The sequence below is a fragment of the Hyaena hyaena genome, unplaced genomic scaffold (genome assembly GCF_003009895.1).
Source record: "Hyaena hyaena isolate Hyena2069 unplaced genomic scaffold, ASM300989v1 scaffold_509, whole genome shotgun sequence".
NCBI lineage: Eukaryota > Metazoa > Chordata > Mammalia > Carnivora > Hyaenidae > Hyaena > Hyaena hyaena.
This window is the reverse complement of record NW_024081142.1, coordinates 1,262,632-1,287,169: the sequence shown is the minus strand read 5'-3', so window position 1 is coordinate 1,287,169 and position 24,538 is coordinate 1,262,632. Positions and strand designations below refer to the sequence as shown.

At 37.7% G+C, this 24,538-nt stretch overlaps 1 protein-coding gene across 1 annotated transcript in view; it reads left to right on the top strand.

Annotated features, from left to right (window-relative positions):
• Positions 1 to 8: 8 nt before the first annotated feature.
• EXOC5 (exocyst complex component 5) overlaps positions 9 to 24,538 on the top strand; it is a 55,406-nt gene continuing 30,876 nt past the window's right edge. The window contains exons 1-4 of the mRNA XM_039255131.1: positions 9 to 263; positions 17,305 to 17,399; positions 17,993 to 18,140; positions 20,365 to 20,559. Of these exons, the coding sequence (XP_039111062.1) occupies positions 237 to 263; positions 17,305 to 17,399; positions 17,993 to 18,140; positions 20,365 to 20,559 (465 nt within the window). The 5' untranslated portion in view covers positions 9 to 236. The remainder of the gene's footprint in view (positions 264 to 17,304; positions 17,400 to 17,992; positions 18,141 to 20,364; positions 20,560 to 24,538) is intronic.

The following is a 24,538-nucleotide window of genomic DNA, read 5'->3' as shown; positions in this document are numbered from 1 at the left end:
GGCGGTGACAATGGGAGCGGCGCGGGCGGCGCCGGGAGGCAGCTGACAGGCGTCTGCGCCTTCGCTTCATGGCCGCCCTCCCGCCCCGCCTGGGCTCTGTGGGGAGCGGGAGAGCCCGCGGCGGCCCGGAGTCAGAGCTGGCGAGCCGAGCGGGGAGCTGTGCGCGGCGCCGCTGAGGCGCAGCATGTGAAGAGGAGACGGCTTCTACTGCGCGGCGAGCCTCTCAGCCGGCCGGGATGGCTACGACGGCCGAGCTCTTCGAGGTGAGTCCCGGCCGCTCCTCGGGGAGTGGCAGGCCCGGGGCGCGGGCAGCGAGGTGGGCGGGCGGCGGCGCGGGCGCAGCCCTGGGCGGCCAGGTGGGAAAGGCGAGGGGTGGGGTGGCGGCTCTGGTGGCCGCGCGGGCGGAGCGTGAAATGGGGGAGGGGTGGCTGGGGGAACCCGGGTGGGGAGGTGGGCAGGGAAGGGGGCCCGGACTCGCACAGGAGGAGGGTGGGTTTTGTCCGCAGGGCTGGAGGGGAGCGTCGGAGGTTTGGGCGTTTGGAAGATGCACTGGGGGTGAGAAGTGGGAAAGGCTGACTCAGGGCGCGGAGAGAGGAGCCAGGAGCCCCAGGTTGGGCGAGCCACGTCTTGGCGCTTGGATCCTCGCGTAATATTCTAAGGGGGCCCCCTGGGATTGGGACGATTGGGGGCCTCTCGCTGTTGAGTAATTAACATTAGTCCATTAGTGAACGTTACAAGTGGCACTCAGGTGCCTGTCAGTTTCCCCTCAGATTCGAAAAGGCAGAACTGTGTTTTAGGACAATAAAGGCCCACTTAGCCCTTCAAACGGAAGGGGGAGGCGAAACTAAACATTCACGTTCGGGTCTCCAGGAATTTAAATGTATTGTAAAACCACCTAACTGCTAGCCGGAGAATCGTTAGTGCCTGAGACAATGAGCATCCCAAGGTGTTTCCTTGAGCGTTTTCACTCTCTGAAACTTAACATTTAATTTAGCGAAATCCCACGTAAGAAGCTGTGGTGGTTGCGATGAATAGACCAGGAAAATTCTAACTAGACCACCAAACAATGGAACATGATAAAGGCTCTCCTTTTGTGAAAGAAGTGAAAACAGATGTGAAAAAGGAAGGAAAGACCCTTTTTGTGAGTGCGTGTGCTTCATAGCCGAAGTACAATAATTGAGAAGACTACAGTTGACAATAGAGGATTTCTCCACAAGTGAAGATTGGATTCTTTTTGTGCTTAAGAGCCAGCAGTTTTGGCGTAAAATTTGGCCACGGTTTTTACAATTGGGAACTTTTCATATGTTACTGCTGCTGTAGTTTGGATTTCTTTCAGCTCCTGGATAGATCATGCTTTTGTTGAGAGGGATAACATATACCATTGTTATAATAGCTAATAATCAAATAGTAACTTGTGAGTGAAGGATTATGATTACAAGAAAGAATTTGGAAATAGTAATTGTGTGTTCTCAGATATAAGTGTTGGGAGGTGTATTTATTATATTAACTTCTCATATTTGATAATTGTGCCATCTGTTTATTGATTGATTCAGGAGCAGGAAGACACTCCTTTGCTAAAAGCTTTTACTGTATGTTCCTGGGCAAGATACCAAATAGTTTTGTAGTTTTTTGGTTTATCTTCCTCGTCTTATAAAGGTAGGAAACTGTTCATGAAGTTGAGATCTTTAATTTACTTAATGAAATATATAACCAGCCAGCTATTAATAGGAAGCTATTAGTTTGTTATTTGATTCATAAGGCATTAACCTGTGGCTTAATGAATCCTGCTTGACATTTCCAGTTGTGTTTTGGACCATATTATATCTCTTTTTCTTTAGTGTTTGACCACATGAGTCCATCTAACTTACTTGAAAATATACCTGATTTCTGCCCTTCTTCCCCCCCACCCCGTGTAAAGGGGAGGAGATAGAGAAATACATATATATGTAGTTTTTGAGAAGAAAATATATATATTTGCTCTCTAGGGTCATGCTATTTAGTAAAGTAGTTAAACCAAATTCGGATTTAACGTAACTGAGTGACTCCTTATGTGTAGCTGGTAATATTCACTTATCAGTGATGGCAGACTAGTCCTGTGGCCACAGGGTTCATAGGACAACCTTAAACATGCATAGATCTTAATTCATGTGACTTTCTCTTCTTGCTTCCTCAAAATTAAAAGCATATTACATTAAAAGTTACAGTTAAATGTTAATAGTTAACGATTAAGAAATGGATTTATCTTTTCAGCCCTACAGTGGACTCTATTCTTGACTAAGCTTTCATCCCTAAGTGAAAAGTTGGTCTCTTTGCTTTTGAGTGAGGAGGAAAACAGAAAACAAACCTCAGTTGTCGCTGCTGTTTCCTGTTGCTACTACCATAGGATCTGTAGGACATGTTAGGGAGTGTCTTTTTCTCTTCCCTTTTTTAGACACAGCTAGAGAACTGTAGGAAACAGGTCAGGATGTAGTCAGGATATTTTGTTTTTATGCATCCTGCTTTTAATACACTATTAAGCTGAGGGGCGCCTGGGTGGATTAGTCGGTTAAGCGTCCGACTTTCGCTTAGGTCATGATCTCGCGGTTCGTGGGTTTGAGCCCGCGTCGGGCTCTGTGCTGACTGCCAGCTCAGAGCCTGGAGCCTGTTTCAGAGTCTGTCACTCCCTCTCTCTCTGAGCCTCCCCTGCTCACGCTGTCTCTCTCTCTCCTAGAAATAAATAAAACATTTTTTAAAAAAATTAAAAAAAAATACACTATTAAGTTGAATTCTTTCATTTTTCCATATTGAAGATGAGATTAAATCAATACAAAATTATGCCCTGAATCCATGAAATTTCATAAAGTGTTCACTGTCTTTCTTTTAAAGTCTTCTTGATCCTATGAGACTTCCTCTTTCATGTAAACACCCTCATACAACAAAATAAAACTCCAGGATATGATTTAATAAGGTTGATTCAGTTATTTTAATAACGTGTTCTGGACATTGACCAGAATATCTTCATAGTTTCAACCCTTTTTGACAGATATGCTGAAAAATTCTGTCTCCATGAATATCTCAAAATGGACATTGTAAACAGGAATTCCTGTGTGGTTTGGATTATGTCCTCTGCATATGAAAAGTGGCTGAGGTAGTAAATTCTTTTGTCACAGGTATCCCTCTCTTTTCTTACTGCATTATGGAGGACCTTGTACTCACCTCTTACTGTTTTTTCTCTACTGTCATTCTTGGAGTTTTCTTTTTGGGCAGGCTACCTTTATGGGAGAGCTCTTTGTTAACCATTGATTCAATTACCCATTCATTCAACAAATGTTTGTTGAGTACCTATTCAGTTCAAGATAAGATGCCAAGATTAATGAGGCTGCATGTCTCAAAGGCATGCCATAGAAATATTAATCCTATGAGATGTGCTGCAAAAAACCCCAAATGGTTTAAAGGCCAAATAAGTTTTGGAAATGGGCATACTTTATTTCATTAGAGTTTACAACATACCTTAGTATATTAAAGATTGTTATATTTTATACTGCTTGTTAATTTTGTGAATTCCATGGAGCATACTTCGGGAAATATTTAATTACATATAGAATTTGCCTTTATTATTTAATATGGGGTGAGAATATAACTATGTACACTTGAAATGAAGTTGCAGATGGTGTCAAAGCTAAAGTGCTGGGGACGCCTGGGTGGCTCAATTGGTTGGGCTTCCGACTTCGGCTCAGGTCATGATCACATGGTTCATGGGTTCGAGCCCCGCGTCGGGCACTGTGCTGCCGGCCAGCTCAGCCTGGAGCCTGCTTCGGATTCTGTGTCTCCTTCTCTCTCTGGCCCTCTCCTCGCGCAGTCTTTCTCTCTCTCTCTCTCTCACAGAAATAAATAGAAAACATTAAAAATTTTTTTAAAAAGATAAAGTGCTGTAGGAGTGGAGAAGATGGAAAGATTACCTCTAGAAGTGGGAAAGGATTAAGAGGTGACGTTTGAATGATATATAAAGGATTTATTAGATTTGAGTTTGCGCAACTGTGTGGAGGGACTTTCTAATAAAGTAGACAATAAAAGCCAAGGGAGGCAGGTATAGATAGTTCATTGAGGCAAGGTGAAGAGTTCCACTTTGGCTGGAGTATAGAATGCATGTAGAAGAGGAGTGGCTTGTAAGGTAAATTGGGGTTTAATTGTGGAGGTCCTAAATGCCAGGATTAGGAATTTGAGTTTTTCTTTCCTGTGAATGTAGGCGTCTTGATAATTGTATTTGAGGTCAAGTAATTTAACTGTGGTAACAATGGCTGTTTTGACCTCCAGATTAGAATTTAAATAGCCAACAACACATTTTTGCACATGAACACGGTTATGTTTCTTGGATTTTCAAACTAAGTTACAAAAGCTATTTAAGTGAACTGAAAAATCTTGTTCGGTTAAATGGCTAAATATGAGTCACCATGAGATATATACTCCTTTACCTTCTAGCGGCTGAAATGCTACTTGTTTTATTTAGCCATATTAGCTGTTAGATAAGTGTTTGTGGAACGTGGCTACCAATTAATTAGTTATCATGTATTTGAGAAAATGCATTTATTCCCCAAACACTTATTGAGTACTAGGACAGAAGTCATTTCAAGTACTGGAGTTAAGAGATGATTTGAGTTAAAAACCTACTTGGGGTAGTGAACGGAAAAGAACTCTGTTCTCTCAACGCTATCACTAGTCTCAGTTCTTCATTTCTGACCCCAGATGGCAGATTTTACCCACAGCAGTTCAGTTTTCCAGCAGACAGTGACTGGATGTGCTACAATTCAGTTCAGTTCTGACATTGTCTACCTGGGAGTTAGCATCAGATCCCACAAGTTAAAGGCTCAGTACCACAAGAATGCCGCCACTTCAGATACCAGTGGCAGTCCAGGTTGTCACCTGTGCTTCTGACACACTAGCTGTAAATTAGAGGTTCTCATGACCACCTACTCAGATTTGATAATTGGCTAGAACAGGTCACAGACCTCATGAAAACAGTTTACTAACTAGATTACTAGTTTAGTATAAGGAATGTGACTCGGGAACAACCAGATAGAAGAGATGCATAGGGCCAGGTATAGAGGAAAGAGCATAGCACTTTCATGGATTCCCTGGGTGCAACACCCTCCCAGCACTTTGATGTATTCAGCAACCTGGAAGCTGTCTGAACCCCATACTTTAGAGATTTTTTTAGAGGCTTTATCACATAGGAATAATCAATTATTAACTCAGTTCATTCAGAAGTAGAGAGGCTTCTAATCATGCTTGGTCTTTCTGGTGACCAGCCCCCATACAGGAGCCCTGTTGCTTCAGTAGAACAAAAGACACTTCTGTCACTCAGGAAATTCCAAGATTTAGGAGCTCTATGTCAGATGATCCTATCAACCACATCATTCAGGAAATTACGAGGGTTTTAGGAGCTCTGTGTCTGGAACCAGGGTCAAAGACCAAATATTAGAACAAAGGATGCTCCTAGCACATTTTTCACTAGGGAAAAAAGAAAGGTTTTAGGAGCTGTAGTCAGCTAAGCACAAAGACTAAATTGTATATTTCTTTAAAAATATATATGTATATATATTCTAGCAGCACTCTCAACAACAGCCAAAACATGGAAAGAGCCTAAGTGTCCATCAACGGATGAATGGATCAAGAAGATGTGGTTTATTTATACGATGGACTACTACATGGCAGTGAGAAAGAATGAAATCTGGCCATGTGTAACAACATGGTTGGACCTTGAGGGTGTTATGCTGAGCGAAATAAGTCAGCAGAGAAGGACAAATACCATATGTTTGCATGTATAGGAGGATTAGGAGGAACCTAATGGAGGACCATGGGGGAGAAGAAGGGGGTAAATAGTGGGGGAGAGGGAGAGAGGCAAACCATGAGAGACTCTTGAATGTTGAGAACAAACTGAGGACTGATGGGTGTCGGTGGGGAGGGGGGAGATGGGCATGAAGGAGGGCACTTGTGGGGATGAGCACTGGGTGTTATATGGAAACCAACTTGACAATAAACTATTTGTAAAAAAAACATATATGTATATATACTTTATTATATTACAGGAAGACCTGTATTAACAGACACACAGTATAGTGCAAGTACAGAATCTCTTCCTAGGATAATTAGTAAAACTTTCATATAGTAATGACATATAAATATTGTCATTGATATGCATATTGATAGATGACTAGAAACTTTTCAAGCAGAAGAAGGGCATTCCAAGGCAGAGAAAGAAGTGACTAATTTTTAAGGTGAGCTATATTCAGGAAAACATATTGAGTTGAGAAGAGATCGGGTCTAGTTATGCATGTTTTAGGCATGTGGAGTGGTGGTTCATAGCAAGGCATTCGGACCACAGAGACCATTTGGGGAGATCTTTGAGAAAGCCTTATAGGCCATGCTTATGGGTGCTGACATGACTTTTATGGGAGGGGAGTAGGAGTGGAGAGGCAGATAATTTAATGTTACTGTGGGGAATGGACTTCAATGAGGAAGAGATTGTTAGCTGGGAAAATAGAGGTCGTACCCTACCAGGCATAGTTCTTGTCTAGGCATGTGAAATTCTGACCTAATTCAGTAGGGACAGAGAAAACAAAAATTTGGGAAGACATTTTGGAAGAAGAATAAAAAGATTTTGATTACTGAGTAGTTAATCCCAAATTTATGAAGTTGGAAAAGTAGGTGGTTGGTGATTCATTAACTGTGACAGAGAAAATAGGAAGGACTCTTTCAGGGGGAAGAGATCATGTACTTGTTTTTTAAACCTATATTTTAAGTTTTTAGTAAGACATCCTGGTAAAGAAGAACAGAAGGCAGTTGGAAATATGAATTAGTATCCCAGGAAGAGACCACAGGTAGAGATAACAAATTATTATGGGAATCTTCATCTTTTATAGGTGGCAGTTTAGACCCGGGAATGGATGACATCTTTGTCCCTTTTTATTTTATGATCTTGGACAAGTTACCTGACCTTTCTGTACCTGTTTTCTTACCTATAAAATGAGGATAGTAATTGTACCTACCTTAGAGAGTTATTTCGAAGATTAAATAAATTGATGTTTGAACTGCTTAGAAGAATGCCATTAGAAGAGTAGTAGTTTTTTAAAATTAATATTGGTAAGTGGATTGAGAAGAGGACTAGATTGAGAATAAATAGGTCAGGGAGAAAAAGCCTTCAAAGGAGACTAAGAAGAAATAATCCTGGAGGTAGGAGATCACAGTAGGGGGAGAATTATAAAAAGGTGGTGTGGAGAGTTGTATTTTCCAGGATGGCCACAATTTGCTATCCTATAATGAGATGTTGACACTCCTGTTGAGAGATAGGGTCAATGCTGCCTTCTTGAATCTAGGCAGGCCTGTAACTATAGTAGAAGTGATACTATGTGATTTCCAGGGTAAGGTCATAAAAGGCAATATGCTTGACCTTCTTTGGATTCCCCCTCTTAGAACCCGGCACTTATGCCACATAGCCCAATGAGAGAACCAAGGCTTTCAGCTCTGACTGAACTCCTGGCTCATAGTCAATATCAACTTGCTAGCTTGAAAGTAGACCTTCTAGCCCCAAGTTGAACTGATTCAGCAGATGTGACATGGAACAGAGATGAGATTTCCCTGCTGAGCCATGCCCAAATAGCAGATTTGTGAACACAATAATCATCATTGTTATTTTAAGCCATTAATTTATTGGAGTGGTTATTGTACTGTAATAGATGATTGGAACCGGGGCTGATCAACTCCTTATCTACATCAAGATTTAGTAGGCTTCTGCCACTCTGAATAGAGTGGTGAAGGTAGAGGCAGACGCTTAAACAGTAAGAATGGGTTTATATTTAAGTATTTTGTAGTCTGAATTCTCCAGTCAAACCAACCTGGTAGTGAACTTTTGAAATGAACAAGCTGTTAAATGGAAGATCATTTATTGACTGTGTAAGTGTAATTAATGTAAAATGTTGAGTTTCCTGGTGTGTTCAGGAGTTGAATGGTATATAGTTTAAAAGCTTTTATTGCTAAAAGTTTACGTATATAAGATATTTTAAAAACTTGTACTATTCTGATGCTGTTTTCTTTCTTTGGAATGGAAATATGAAAATAGTAATAACAATATAGTTAATTATATCATATGTATACATTTTTGTTAAGAATATAATGAATCAAAAAAGTGAACAATTCCTTGGATCCACTTGCTTAATTTTATCCCAGAGGCATTTATTAAGTGCCTGTAATATATTAAATGTGTAAATTGGTAAATGTGTTTACTTCGATTTGAAATGCTAATGTAAGATTTTGTTAGATACTTTAGATGATAATTTTTGTGGTCTTTATATAATTTTAAAAGACACCATAATAGAATGGAAAAATCTCTGGTTAGAATACTGGGCTAATAATTTAAGACTTAAATTTCATTGCCTCAGTTACTTATATATAAAAAGGAGTTGAAGGGACTAGGGTAAGATGATATTTAATGACCATTCTAGCTTAAACATTTTTAAACCTAATTCTGTGATTCATTTGAGACTGGTGTAAAAAAATGTAATGTTTTGTTACCTTTCTCTTTTAGGCATGGAAACCAGATATTACTTTACTGTCAGAAGTGAGATATAGTCTATTCTGAAGAGAGATTTTGTGTAAGAGAAACTAAAATATTTCATAGAAGTCTAAAGTACCACCATATATAATTGTCTTCAAAACAGTTCTACTAATATGATTAATTGGATAGTTTTATCATAGTTTAAAGAGCTGCCATCTCCTTCAAGATAAATATTAAAAAATGACTTAAAAAAATAAAACTAGTGAAATAAGTCAGCCAGAGAAAGACAGATAACATATGTTTTCACTCATATGTGGAACAGGAGAAACTTAACACAGGACCATAGGGGAGGGGAAGTGGAAAAAATAGTGGGGGAGAGGGAGGGAGGCAAACCATAAGAGACTCTTAAATACTGGGAACAAACTGAGGGTTGATGGGGATGGGGGAGAGGGGAAAATGGGTTATGGGCATGGAGGAGGGTACTTGTTGGGATGAGCACTGGGTGTTGTATGGAAACCAACTTGATAATAAACTATAATTAAAAAATAAAATAACACTATTCATCTCAAAGTGTTGCAGGTAGTTTTCAAACTTAACTTTTACAAAGTTTGCCTTAGTTGTATTTAAGTGTCTTTTTAAAAAAATGTTTTTAATGTTTATTTTTGAGAGAGAGACAGAGCACAAGTGGGGGAGGGGTGGAGAGAGGGAAACACAGAATCTGTAGCAGGCTTCAGGCTCTGAGCTAGCTGTCAGCACAGAGCCCGATGCAGGGCTTGAACTCATGGACTGCGAGATCACGACCTGAGCTGAAGTCCAGCACTTAACCGACTGAGCCACCCAGGCGCCCCTGTGTTTATAAGTGTCTTAATATGCTTTGTCTTCCTACCTTTCCATGGATAGAATGAATCCATTTTGCCAGCCTGACACAAAATAAAACATTTTGTAGTGCTTTAAAAAAAAAATCAGTACTCAGTAAATGTAATTCATTTATTATTCTATCATAAAACACATAGAGTCTCATGAAAACCAAATCAAATAGAGTTAAAAAGGAGAGGCTAAGTGTAGTAAAACTTATTTAGTTCCAGTGCTAGAATTGCATAAGGCTTATATTTGGTTTTTGATAAAACTTTGGATTTACATTACCATAGAATGCCTATTCTTTATTTTTGGGGTGTGGGTGGTAGTACTGCTTTTCTGATTTTGTATGTACGGATCAGAGCTTGATTTTCAAGATCCTCTGCAGGGGATTTGGCAATAGTCCTAACTAGCAAGTGTTTTTGATTTATTATGCATCTGTGGTGCTCAACATTATTCTATTGACCACAGTTGGAAAGCAAGAAATGTGTGACAGATGCTGCCTCTGCTTTCAATTTAAGTGTGGAGAAGAGTGAAACTTACAAAAGTTATTGTAAAACAATAAATGATAGTATATTCTGTGTTGAGGTTTGAATTTCTAAGCCTCTTAGGGGTTTAAAGAGTGAAGAAATCAGTGGAGGTCATGTAGGGAAGGAACTCTTCAAGGAAGAAACGGGAGTTGAGCCAGACTTTGAGTAATTCTATAAAGGTGTTTAAATTGTTGGAGGAGAGAGTGGCCTTGTGGGATGAGTTACCTGGCCACATGTAAGGAAGCTGAAATAGGCTGATGCTAGTGTGGCTGTTCATTTTGGGGAGCAAAGAAATTGGGTAGGAAATGTAAGTTAAGACTCTTAAAGGGTAGATAGAAGAGCGTGAACTTGAATAGTTTAGGAATTGCATAGGGAAGTTTCTGAATAAAAAAGCAGTGCCTTTTTTTTTTAATTTTGAGAGATAGAGAGAGAATATGAGCAGGGGAGGGGCAGAGAGACAGGGAGACACAGAATCCAAAGCAGGCTTCAGGCTCTGAGCTGTCAGCACAGAGCCTCACTCGGGGCTTGAACTCGTCAACCACGAGATTATGACGTGAACTGAAGTTGGATGCCTAAGCAACTGAGCCACCCAGGTGCCCCAGAAGACAGTGTTTTAAGGATTAGTTTGGCATGGTATGCACAATAAATTTAAGAAAAATACCTTGTAGGTAGTACTTGAACCCATGGATTTGTTGGCTAAATAGAATACAGAAATACTTCTGAAATCCTTTGAGCCATATTTTTTAACTAATTAATTTTAATTTTTTTTTTTACCTAGGCTAGGGCAAAATGTTACAGTTTCTTTGACTTTATGGTTGATTGCAACACATTGTATTGGATTTGTTTTGGGAAAGGATGCTGTAAGAAAATATAAAAGTTCAGTTTTCTCAAAAAATGTTAAATTAGGGATTTATGTTCCTGTCCAAGGGCTTGATGTCTTAGTGTTTAATAGAAATAACCACAAACTCCATGTCTTTCTTACAATTGGTAGCATTTGTTAAAAAAATAAATAAAAAAAGACCAACACAATAATGAATTATGTAAAGTTGAATTTAATATAATAGCCCTTTAGCCGGTAGTGCATACTTCTTAGCTTTTTGTTTTTGTTGGGACAATTTTTGCTTTTAGTTACTATAGTGAAATAGAAGGTAGGTTTGTTAGGTTTGTGAAATTCTAAAAGGTTTTGGGGGGATTATTTACTGTGTTTTTGAGAATCCTTTGGGATGACTTGGTCATTTGGAGGTCTTAGAATCTGTTAATTTGGCTATCTTATTTGCAAATGCCTTTGCAGCAAGATAAAGTATTAGCAAGTTATTGGGATTCATTTGGTTTTATAAGCAGAAAAGGTTTTGTTTGGTTTTGCTTTTTGCTTTTTTGGAACTTCCATTGGAGCGGTAGCTGATTTATCTTAAAACTCTAGTGATACTTTGATTGCCTCTGAGATAAAACTTGCCTTTGCTTCCAGGATACTCTTCACTCCTGAGTCTTCCTTCTCCTTCTCTAGTTCCTCCTACTTTGTCTCTTTTGTTGGATCTTTTCCTTCATCTGTCTCTGAATGTTGTTGGCATCCTCTTCTCCTTCCTAAATTTCATCTAGTTCTGAGATTTTAAATAACTCTAATTTTATATCTAGCTCTAGTTTCTTCCCTATAATACAAACTTATTTTTCTAATCATGTGTTCTGTATTTGGACTTACTGTATATCTAACAGTAAGTGCAAATATAACAGGCATCTGCAACAGAACTCATTTCCTCACTCCCTCTTCCATCTCTTTCCAGTCTTAGTAAATGACATCACCCACCATTCACACAGTTGTTCAGGCTGCATTCCTCCGTGAATAATCATGATGTCCTTTTTAAATTTGTTTCCACATTCAATCCAGCACTTTGTTTGAATACATCCTTTAAAATGTCATGAACCTGATCATTCCTTAGCACCTTCACCACTGTCACTTCTGTTTGAGCTATTATCATCATCTGTCCATTGGACTACTACAGTGTTCCAGGTTGAATTCTCTGAGAAGCAGACTTTGAGACAGAGTTTAGTGTGCAGAATATTTATTAGGAGGTACCCTTGGGATGAATATCTGTGAAGAGGCAGGGTAAAGGATGCAAGATTGGGCGCATGGAGAAAGAGTTCCAGTGCTGGCCCAATAAGAGTGTTTTTGGCCCCTGGCCTGAGTTCTGAAACAAAAATGAACTGTCGGAGTTGTCCTGCTTTAGACCAAAATTGTCCGTATCTGACAAAATTGTCCTAACCACACTGGGAAAGGTATGATATTGAATGAATTGGTTCTCTGCAGTTGAGGTGATCCCTGAAAATACTGCCAGCTGAAGGCTCTCTACTGACAGCACAGCACTGCTAGCAGCTAGAACAAGTCCCTTCTTGAAGGGAAATTTGTATGTCAGTGTGTCCACCACAGATCACTCCTCTGCCACTAGACTCCACTTTTTCATACACATTTGGGGAGCAGCTCTTTTGGCATTCCAGTCGGGAAAAAAATTAGAAGATTAGTGGGATGAACTGTGGTTCCCACTAGTGTGACTGGTTTCCAGTTGCAACTGATACTCAGTTCTCTATGTGTCCCTTCTCTGTTCTCCATTTTAATACCCCCTTTCAGCTAGTGCCTCCACTACTCTTGGTGACTTAACTGGTTACCATACCCATCTTAGGCCAGGGTTGCTACACTTGTTTGTGTACTTTGAGAATTGGTCAAAGGAGTACCAAGAGATCTCCATGAAGATATCTGTGTGTCACAAATATTGTTCTTGTACCTATTATGTAATAGCAGCCCTGCCTCCTGGTGATCAGAATCCATAGCCTCTGCCAAGATGGTCACTCTTCTTCTTGCCTTTTATCCTCTGGATATAAGCAGTCAGAGTGCCCAGGCAGCACTTGTAGCTATAGTTTAATGGGGCTCTTACTATATTCCCATATTCCCAGGCAAGGAAATCTTTGCCTTTGGAGATCAAGACTTCTAACCCTGTAGACTCCAGAATTGTGGGAATAGCGAGCACAAATTGAGAGTCATTATAATCAGGACCACTTCTGCTTTTATACTTTGTTCTCAGACTCCTGTTTTTCCTGTGGGAACACAGCATCATATAAAGGTTTTTTGTTTTTTTTTTAAGTTTATTTATTTATTTTGAAAGAGAGAGAGAGAGCGCATGAGTGCACAAGTGGGCAAAGAGAGAGGGAGAGAATTCCAAGCAGGCTCTTTATAATCAGCACAGAGCCTGACATGAGTCTCGAACTCCTGAACCGTGAGATCATGACCTAGCAGAGATCAAGAGTTGGATGCTTAACTGAGCCACCCAGGCACCCCTCATATAAAGGTTTTAAATTCAGAATATATACTGCATCTTGAAGAAGAGTGCTCCATCTTTATTGAGTTGTTGTCTCTGAACTGGCACTTCAGCTATGCCTTCAGCAGACTGTTCCAGGGCCCTATTAGACTGGCAGCTTCTGGGTGGTGTGGTTTGTAAGATGACCAGTGGATCCATGGTTCCCTCGTTTGCTGTAAAATAGGTCTTTTGCTCTGTTGTGATATGCGGGATCCAGTGCCACAGGAACAAACACTCCCTCTGAGGAGAGCGAGACCCATCTTGAATGTTTTTATTCTTGTCAGAATGAATTACTCATCCAAAATGGAAAGGAACCAAGTAATCAGCTTGCCACCACGTGGTTGATTAGTAGTCTTCTTGAAGGATGGGTTATTTCAGGGGCTCAGAGTTGGTTTCTGACACTGTTAGGCTAGAAATTCAGCTTTGACAGTACCTGGATCAGTCTCGGTAAGTAGGACCTCATGCTGTTGGGGCCATGTTGTCTTTGTACTGTGATCTTTCTGTTCATGTCCCCCCAGTGTGCCAGTGCTGGCCAAAGGCTGGCTGATGTCAACTGACAGAATCATTTTGTCTGCATGATTGTTTGATTGACCTTCCATGATGGATGTCTGCTGGTGGATGTTAACATGTGATACAATGATCTTCACACTCTGTGCCCACTTTCATGTATCCATGCACATGCCTCTATACCACATTCTTCCATCTTCAGTCTTCCAGTCTTTGTCCTCTCATAGCCAGGCCCTTTGCCATTATCTGTGAGTCCATATGTATTCTAACCTAAGGTCAGTTCTCCATCTACCTAGGATGATGGCCAGTTGTATTTACCAAATGTTGCCTATTGAGAGGATTTTTTCTTGCCACTGAATTTTAAGGCCTCCCCTGAATGAAGTTTTCATTGCAGCTGCTATCCATTGTTAGTTGGCACCTACATGCCTAGCCAACTCTCCAAGGCTGTTTCCTTCTCCATCAGCAGGTTCTAAGGGGTGCCTCATAAGGCTATACATGTAAATTGAAGGAGAGAAGCTATAGACCAAGGACCCACTGCGGGAGTTATGTCAGCCATCAAGTATGTCTGTCCCTCTTACATGTTTGCAGACTGGGGAAATGGCCAGTAGTTGGGCTAATGGACCCGTTGGATCAGTGACGAGCTGGATCTTGGCTCTCATATATCCTCACTCTCCTGAGTCGATGATGCTTAGAGTCCATCAAGTATCGGTATCAGCTAGGACTCTGTATACAATAGACCTCAAACTTTTGAGTATTCCCCTTGCCCTCATGTACTGTATTTCAGAGGGTCAAAATTTTTCCTTTGCAGGATATCTAATTCATCATTAGGATTTAATTCTCGAACATGTCAGCACATGGATGAACTGTTTTTTGGTTTTTTTTTTAAGTAGCTAACAATATGCTTTGCTTTCTATGCCTTCGTTGTATCAAATAGCTTTCCTATAATGGAAATCTTACAAGAGAAAATGGATTAATATGACTGCTGTTTTTCAGTTATTTGACTACTATAAAAGAGCCTTTTATAGGTAAAATATAAAAAGTCTTCAATTTTTTTAATGCCCAGTAATATTGTTTTGTGCACCTACTGCTTAGTGTTTACCTTTTTTTTTTTAGCAGTCTGTGATATTAATGGTCATAAAGGCTATATGGTTTTCTTATAAAATATCCAGTTTGAAAGTGGATATTGGATCTTATGTATAGATAGGCATGTGACAGTTTATCAGTTTTCTGAGAAAATTATTAGTTTGCATTATTGACGGATCATACAATTAGAATGTTTATAAATTTAAGTATAAATTTTAAAAGACATGATCAGTGGTGTGTGTGTGTGTGTGTGTGTGTGTCGTGTGTATGTGTGCACGCGCGCCATCGTGTAATAATTTTTTCCTTTTTAGCTTCACCTGTTACCCTTACCACCTAACTTTAGGTACAAGGAGCTACTTGTAGTTTCCCAAATTTGCCATTCAGTTTTACCTAGTAATAGATAAATCTCAGCTCAGCTTGTGTTGTCTTGAATTAACCTCTCTTACTCTCAACTTCCTCATCATAAAGTGGGGATTAAATAAGACCTCCCTTCCAGGTCTTATGAAGAGAGTAGTAAATGAGGTAATCCATGTAAACTGTTTACGTGATCCATCTGTGATCTGTCTATCTTCTCAGTTCTACAACTAGGTTAAGGTCTGTCTTCTTTTTCCCTAATGATGTGAAAAAAATATTTGTTCCATTTTTGTCTGGCTGATTTTTCTTCTTTCTTCTGGTTTCAACTTAAGTTCTCAGAAAGTTTATCAGTTGTAATTCCTGTGTCTTATCAGTCTTCTATCCCTTACTGTCTTCCTGTCATCTCTGTTCTTATATAGTTTTAGATCCAGGACTTTTTTTCTCCTTAGATTTATCACAGTTGTAACTAGTTATTTCTGTGATTGTTTAATGTTGGCATCCTTTCCTAGAAAATCATTTCTATGAGGAAATGTCTATTGAATTAAGATCTATATTCTTAGTACCTACCTTTGTGCCCAGCACATAGCAGTTGCTCAGCAAAATTTGCTGAATTAATAAATATCTGTTTCTTTTGCCCAGTTACCTGTTGAGGTAATAACTTACTCAGCAGTGTTAATATTAAAGTTTGTGCACACATTCTTTTTTTTTTTTTTTTTTGTTACAAATAGTTTATTGTCAAATTGGTTTCCACATAACACCGAGTGCTCATCCCAGGTGCCCTCCTCCATGCCCATCCCACCTCCCCCTCCCCACATCCATCAGTCCTCAGTTTTTGTCAGCATTCAAGAGTCTCTCATGGTTTGCCTCTGTGCACACATTCTTACTTTTACTTGTCACATGCTTTCGCATTCTTTATAATTTCTTCTCTTTTAGGTTGTGAGTTTCCTGAGGTTGAGGTTTTTAATACATCTTTTTATTCCAAAGCCTAACAGAGTGCTTGGCAATTTTATTGTTTAATGAATGTTTATCAATGATAATATGTTTTTAAGATATCATTAACAAATAGAAAATTTTGTAGATATAAGAATTCAAACTGGAATCACCAGCAAATGGTACCAGTCTAAGTTACATGCTAAGTGGGAGGCAATACAAGATACTCATTTATGTGAAAGAAGATAGTATGAAAAATATGTAAACTAGTGTGTATTAATCTAAAAAATTCATTGTCAGCTGCTAATGGTGAACATTTGAATGTTTATTTTCTTGATTGGATCATCTGCTCTAATATTCTTTTTTTTCATAATTAATGCTTTTTTTCTGATAAAATTTAGAAAATTTTGTATCCTGCTTTTTCCATTAATATTGTATATGAACTTTTTTTCTCATTGCATGATTTTAATAGGAACATTTTAATTTTAAATTTATTTTAATAGGAACATAGTTTTCATCCTGGAAATTTCTCATAAGTTTTCAATAATGATTTTATTAATAAGTATTTATATGAACATTTTTTCAGTATTTTACATGATACTCAGTGAACATTCTGCAAAAAATTTTGTGTTCATATCTGCTTTTAAAAGTAGAATTATGGGTTAAAGGATAGGAGCATTTGTAATACTGTTTATGTTACTAAATCATTATTTATTGTCCTCCAGAAATATTGTACCTCTTAGATGAGGGTGTGAATTTCAATTTACCCTCCCCTGTATTGCATATTATAATTACGAAAAAACAAAAATACTCACTTTGCCAGTGTGTGAAGTTAAAATCAAAAGTGATAATTTGACCTCATTTGATTACTAGTGAAGCCACATATATTTTCATGGTTCTTGTATTTCTTCCATAAATTGTGTCCTTTGCTCATTTTTCCATTGGGATGTTCTCACCAGTCATGATATTGTTCTAATATTTTAATACCCTAATTTTTATTAATCTGATTTTTTAATTGAAAAAGCCTTGTACGTTTTACTAATGCAGATGTATTTAAATGGTAATTTAAATGTATTTTAAGTTCTCACGTAGTAGAACCTGTTTCATTTTTGCATGTAGCATTGTTATCTTCTCTGAAACTTTTTAAAAGAACATTTCTTTTGTATACTAGGAGCCTTTTGTGGCAGATGAGTATATTGAACGACTTGTGTGGAGAACCCCAGGAGGAGGCTCTAGAGGGGGACCTGAAGCTTTTGATCCCAAAAGGTGAAGTAAAAATGGTTTTTTCCCCACAGATCCAATCTCGTACAAGTTTGTATTTGGAATAGAGATGACTATTGAAATTCCTTTCAATGTTTATACAAAGGGATTTTAGTTAACAGTTGGACAATAAATACACAAGCATTATAATTCAGGGATTGATTTATTTTCTTTTATTTCTTTTATTTTAGAGAAGGACTTTAACTAGATGAGGGAAGGAATTTTACTGTGTTATAAGAATTTAATATTTTCTTCAATTAGTAATAAATTAGAAAAGGTTGGTTCTACCTCTAAAATAAAAACGTTGAATATGTTGTTTTAAGTATAGTTATAAATCAGAGGAACAGAAAGTCATTGTTCCCTGGAATGCACAATATTATTTTTATATAGAACCTTTATCTTTCTGTTTTCTATAAAATTGGTTTCTATTATGGCAGAGATTCTGAGTGAGGTTTTCATTCATGTTAAAGATAACTCCTAAGATGCTACAGAGAAAATTAACCTACCTCAAGAAATGCTTATTAATATTTTGTTATGGGTGAATTGGTCAGTTCCTAATGGTTAATCATAGATGGATTGATACATGCTTCCTCTGTTAGGTTATTAGAAGAATTTGTAAATCATATTCAAGAACTCCAGATAATGGATGAAAGGATTCAAAGGAAAGTAGAGAAACTAGAGCAGCAGTGTCAGAAAGAAGCCAAGGAATTTGCCAAGAAGGTACAAGAGCTCCAGAAAAGCAATCAGGTAAACACCAACTAACAATGAGTAGTTTATGCAGATTCTAATATTTTTATTCCCTTCCACTATTAGGTTCTTAAAGAACTTTAGTCAGGTAATAGTAACCATTGAGGTTTCTCTCAACTGTTCCCATCCCTGAGGAAAAATGTCAATGAATTGTTATGAGGCACTCTTAGCACAGACTTGCTGGTGATCCGTGGTTTGAGATCACAGTATTCCCTCCTAGGTTGGAGTGGTATCCAGTACAGTCACAGTGCATTCTTTGAAGAATGACGCTTTAGCTGACTTGCATTTTTAGGGGCTCATGATTACTTTGGATTTTTAGGTAGTTGTTTGCATTCTTATGTAAGCATAAAAAAAAGTAATAGAACAGTATTGCCTGGATCACCTTTTTCCCGGATCTGGGAAGTTTTACAGAAGTCATGGAGTATGTGACCCCATGAGAATTGTAGTATAATCATGGGGAAAGTGAATGCAGTACTCTTCCTCAATCCATTTTGAAGTAAAATCAAATCATAACCTGGCCCTGGGGTAAGTAGGCCAAATTTCTTAGCCATTCTTAGGTCCTAAACTGAATCTGGAATCTGTGAACCCCTTTTACATCATGAGCCTGATCTGGAACTTGATTGCCCTTTATAAGTGTAGTTCATGGAGCATTGTATAGCATTGCTGCCTCCCAGGAGCTGTTGGTTCTTTAGTGTTAGGGATAGCAAACTGATTTCTACTGAGATTTTATTTAGTTAGATTCCTTCACTTAAGCATATGGCTGTGAGAGCACATTTAATAAAGTCAGTAATTTACATAAGGTAGAGGATGTGTTTTTACGTAATCAAAGTGATAGATTCCACATACTTCTAATGCTCTTTTCTCTTGCTAATAATAATGGTATAAATAGTTAGGAGTGCCTGGGTGGCTCAGTCAGTTAAGCATCCGACTTCGGCTCAGGTCAAGATCTCGTGGTCCGTGAGTTCAAGCCCCACATTCGGCTCTGTGCTGACAGCTCAGAGCCTGGAGCCTGCTTCAGATTCTGTGTCTCCATCTCTCTGTGCCCCTCCCCTACTTTCATTCTGTCTCTCAAAAATAAATAAATAATAAACATTAATAAAATAAATTTTTAAAAAAGTATTAATAGTTAATCTAACAAGCTCTGGAGATAGTCTGTTCTGCTGCTTACCTGCAACTTACCATCCCTGTGCCTCAGTTCTTTTCATCTATGAAAATAGGGTGATATAAAGATTAAATAAGTTAATACATATAATATGCTTAGAACAGTGTCTGGCCCAGAAGTCCTTAGTGAATGTTTGCTGCTCTCCCCCCGTCTTTACTTAAAGTTAGAACAATAGTGTCATTCTGAATTATCAGCAATTTTTTTACTGGTGACCCTGCAGCATTCATTGTATAGAATTTTTATATACCACAGGACCATCTCTCTACTCTGGGAAAAGAGGAAGAATATGTTAGGAAGTGTTGTACTTTTACTTCATTTAAATAATTCTTATAGCCTTTTCTGTTTTCAAAACTGAGCAAGAACCATCTTACCTTATTTCTAATACTGGCATTGCTCTTCAATCAAATATTTAAAATAAATGTTAAATACTCTATTTTGAGAGAGAAAAAGCTCGAGCAGTGGAGGGGCAGAGACAGAGAGAGAGAGAGAGAGAGAGAGAGAGAATCATAAACAGACTCTGTGTTGTCAGTGCAGAACCGAACATAGGCCTCAATCACACAAACCGTGAGATCATGACCAGAGCCAAAATCAAGAGTTGGACACTTAACCAAATGAGCCACCCCGGTGCCCCAATATTCTATTTTTAATTAGTGTTTTTGCTTCTGACATATTTTTGACTCCATGTAATAGCAAGCAAACTGTCCAGGTCACAAGTCCCTTTGTACTTAGTTCATTGTTTTCAGAATCATTTTTTAGGACTAAATGGTACTGGGAAATGTTATTAAAGGATACTGTTTTGTTTCTAAACAAATGTTTGTGATAAAATGTTGTTTTAATAAAGGTATAAAAGTGTACAAGTTTGTTAAAAAGCTTTGAGATCATGTAATACTGCTAATGGGCATAAGTTTTTTTTGTAGTTTACCTCCTATAAAACTTGTATGTTATCTTTAGTTACCTAAGTTAGAGAGTAGGGATGAAATTGGTGGTCTAGTTCTGATATGAATGAACTTAAAAAAACTGGCTTTTCTGATCATATTTCATGCTTGTACACATTTTTCCTAGGTTGCCTTCCAACATTTCCAAGAACTAGATGAGCATATCAGCTATGTAGCAACCAAGGTCTGTCACCTTGGAGACCAGTTGGAAGGGGTAAACACACCTAGACAACGGGCAGTAGAGGCTCAGAAATTGATGAAATATTTTAATGAATTTCTAGATGGAGAATTGAAATCTGATGTTTTTACAAATTCTGAAAAGGTGAGCACTATCAGAGGGATAGAAGCAAACTGCATCATTAACAACAGTGCCCTGATTATTACTTTCAAATCACTGAGTAGCTGATTTATTGAAACTTTGTTTTGTTCTGAAATGTGTATTGGTACACTTGCCTGCAGATTCCTGATGAAGTATGTATATTCAGATTTTTAATTGGGAGGATTGTCTTGGTATTTTTGTTTATAAAATTATGTATAGTTTGGAAATGCTGAGGTAACGATGTTAATATGTCCTGTTTCCTATTTCCTAATTGACTTTTAACATTAACAGAATTTAATAGTTATATTCCATTGGGTTTAGGAGGTGGTATAACCTAAATCGTTGATAAGTTGACATATCTTTCTGCACAAGGAATTCAGAGTTTCTGGTTTCTGTTACTTGAATAAAGAGCTCTAGTTTGGACCAAAGAGAATTGAAAAATCTGAATTGTTTATGTTAATCCTTTTCATGGCACTAGTCTGAGGGTACATAGTATTCAGTGTTCTGCAGTCTTGAAGGAAGGTTATTTAGCTGATTTTCTTCACCCTGAGGGAGAAGAAATCAAAATGCATGAAGAAATAAACATTCTTATAGATAGTCTATGCACAAGGTAACATTGTCTGCTAATATATTGAATACACTCTTCCTGCATTATTCCAAGTTTACTCCATGGGATATTTATGATGGCAGAATGTTAAAAGGTAAGTATTGTTGAAGTTTACTTAGAATTAAGCAACACTTTTTTGCAAGTAGGAACTATATAGGCTTACAGAATTTACAATTTTTAGAGATCTTTGAAAAAACGGTTACATACTATACATAATTCCTCTAAAGAAAAGACAATATTTTACATAATGAGTTTAAGAAATTACACTTATTGTATAAAGGTAGAATTGACAAGATTACGTTAAGAATGTTGTCATGCTTAAACACTTGTAAGACAGTGGCAATATCTAGCTTTTGTTACATTTATGTGATTTTTAAGTATAAAAGTAAATATATACACACTCAGACACACACCCTAAAGCTTGAGCAATGAACTGTTTTTCAGGATAGTTTATGGAATGCTTTTATTTTGTTTCTTTTTTTTTTAAATTTATTTTTAATGTTTTATTTATTTCTGAGAGAGAGAGAGAGAGAGACAGCACGAGCAGGGGAGGGTCAGAGAGAGAGGGAGACACAGAACCTGAAGCAGGCTCCAGACTCTGAGCTAGCTGTCAGCACAGAGCCCGACGCGGGGCCCAAACCCACAAACCATGAAATCATGACCTGAGCTGAAGTCGGACGCTTAACTGACTGAGCCACCCAGGCGCCTCTATTTTTTTTTCTTAACTATAAACATATAGTTATAATATAAAAGTACATATTTACGCATATTATACATATGTTTTATACATGAAAAATTGTATATAGATTGAATTTTATAACTTGGATTAGCTTCTATTATACCTGTTGGATTGTGTAATCTGTTTATGCTGTTATAAACCAAATGCAGATATTTTACCCAATGTGAATTGGCCTGTTTATTTGAATACAGCTCAAAGCAACCATTTAGAATCAAGAGAAAAAAATATTTCAGAATTGACCGATCATACATATTTTTAATCTGATTTGTATTGCTTGTAATGTTTTACATCATGAAATTAAGTTCTGTATATGTTTATTTAAACATTTAAATTATCCTCAGGTCATTGTGTAGTTCTTCGTATTATCTCTTTATGTTTTAATTGAAAGAAAAATTCTTCATATTACTAATTCATTCGCTTGTTCACTCATTTTAATTTTTGGGGTGCAAGTATAGACTAACAGTTTTTTGTTCTTGTTTTTTTAGACTAATAATTTTTAAGTCCATTCCTCTGCTTTAGTGTCTTCTATTTTCTATTGTTTTCCATCTTTGTGTTCTTTTATCTTATATTTTATTCCTTTTTTCTCTAATCTTGTTTTTCTCTCCATGTCTTCCATAAGTTTGGGGTTACTGTTTGCTAATTGTGAAATCATTTTTGGCTTGGTATTATCACAGTTAACTCCACTTAAGAACTTATATTTGGTATTAGATTGCTAATTATCAGATAAACTTGTAGCTATCTCATTTTCTGCATTCTTGCCAGCTCTCCCTTCCCAATGGAAAGAAAAGGCAAATCACCCACAGCTAGGGAGATGTGAGTGAGTGCAGAAGGAATTGGAATGGGAGAAGATAACACATCTTCTTCTTGCTCCACAGTCATTTTTATTTTTTTAAACTTTACTTTAAAAAACCCATTTTCTGTCCATGCCATATATATTCCCTTTTATCTCAATTCTTACAAAATATGTTAGTTGTTTTTCTCCCTAGACTCACAGCTTATTGTTCTTCATATAGATAATGCCTAATAATGATTTGATTATCTTTTTTTTTTTTTAATATTTTATTTATTTTTGAGAGAGAGATAGAGACAGCATGAGCAGGGGAGGATCAGAGAGAGAGAGGGAGGCACAGAATCTGAAACAGGCTCCAGGCTCTGAGCTGTCAGCACAGAGCCCGATGTGGGGCTCGAACCCATGAACCGTGAGACCATGACCTGAGCCGAAGTCGGACGCTCAACAGACAGAGCCACCCAGGCGCCCCGATTTGATTATCTTTAACACTGTTTGCTAGCGTGGGTGGCCTCTCACCTCACTTTAGATGTAGGCAAATTATTAGATGGTGGATTTGACAACTTCTGTACTTAACTGTTATAGTATACTGTAACTGAGCGATACCCTTAAGAACTATTGTGCTTTAAATGATTTTTATAAAATAATCACTTGTGGAAATTGAATAAAGTCAAGTGTTATTTACTGACATATTCCTTCTACATTAAGCAAAGTTTGCAAACAACACGTAATGGGGACTTCTGTCTCTTAAAATAATAAGGGCAAATTCCTGGTGGAAACGTAGAACTGGCAGTGGACCAGGCAGGTCTTTTCTGAAGGGGATATTGGTGAGGAGAAGAGGATGGACACTGCCAGTCCAACTAAATGGCGTGGTGAAAAGTGATATTGCAGTGGTACATGTGCTACTGGATGGAGTGAGTGTTTGATAACTGAAAATCACAGTGACATACTGATGAGGAGAGAAGAGATAACTAAAATCAAAATGCTCTATTCACTTTTGTTTGGCAATAGTTTGTTTGGCCATGCTGTTCTCCACTTTGCTTGCCAGACTTCACATGAGTGTTTGGTTAGAAAGATCTATATTACTGTTTTTAGCTCTTGCTTCATTTGTAAGAGTCTCTTTATTTTTTAGTGTAAAGGTGAGTGATCATAAAATCAGTTACTGAAGGTGTGCCAAAACTCAGTACTTAAGTGAAACTTAAAGTGAATATTGTATAGTTTTCTTACACATTAGTGTAAGCATGGTCAAATATTTGCATTTTAAGAACTTTAGACCTTTGGCCTGAGTCCTTTAGTTCCATCAGTTAAAGAAGTATACCTCTATACCATACTTCATTCAAGAGACTTCATATTAAACTCTATCTTTGCTTTTAGAACAAGTTTTATAAATTTATGTGTTTATTAAATGATACTTATTGTAGTTGTTTTATTCAGTTATATTCATTCAGTTCAGCTTAATGTGGGATATATGTAGCAATATGATCTGAATTATTTTCATAAATCTTGTTCTTCTTTTTTGGGTTCTTAAACCGGAAGAGACAGTTATGCTTTCAGCAAGCAATGATTTTAAGTTTTTCAGAGTAAACTTGAACTGCAAGTTTTACTGGGCAGGGATTATGGCATTATAAAATCACAAAATTTCAATACCAGAAAGACAAAGGTTTATGTTTTATTGACTCATTTGTTGGTGATATTTCAAATGTATTTCTGTTGCTCACACGGTTCATATGGATTTTAAAAGACAATTATTGGAGTGAGGGTCTATTGGCATACATAGGGGATTATTACTCTTTTGAAATATAAAAATATATTTGGTATGTAGAGGGTTTTTTTTTATTTTTTAATAATT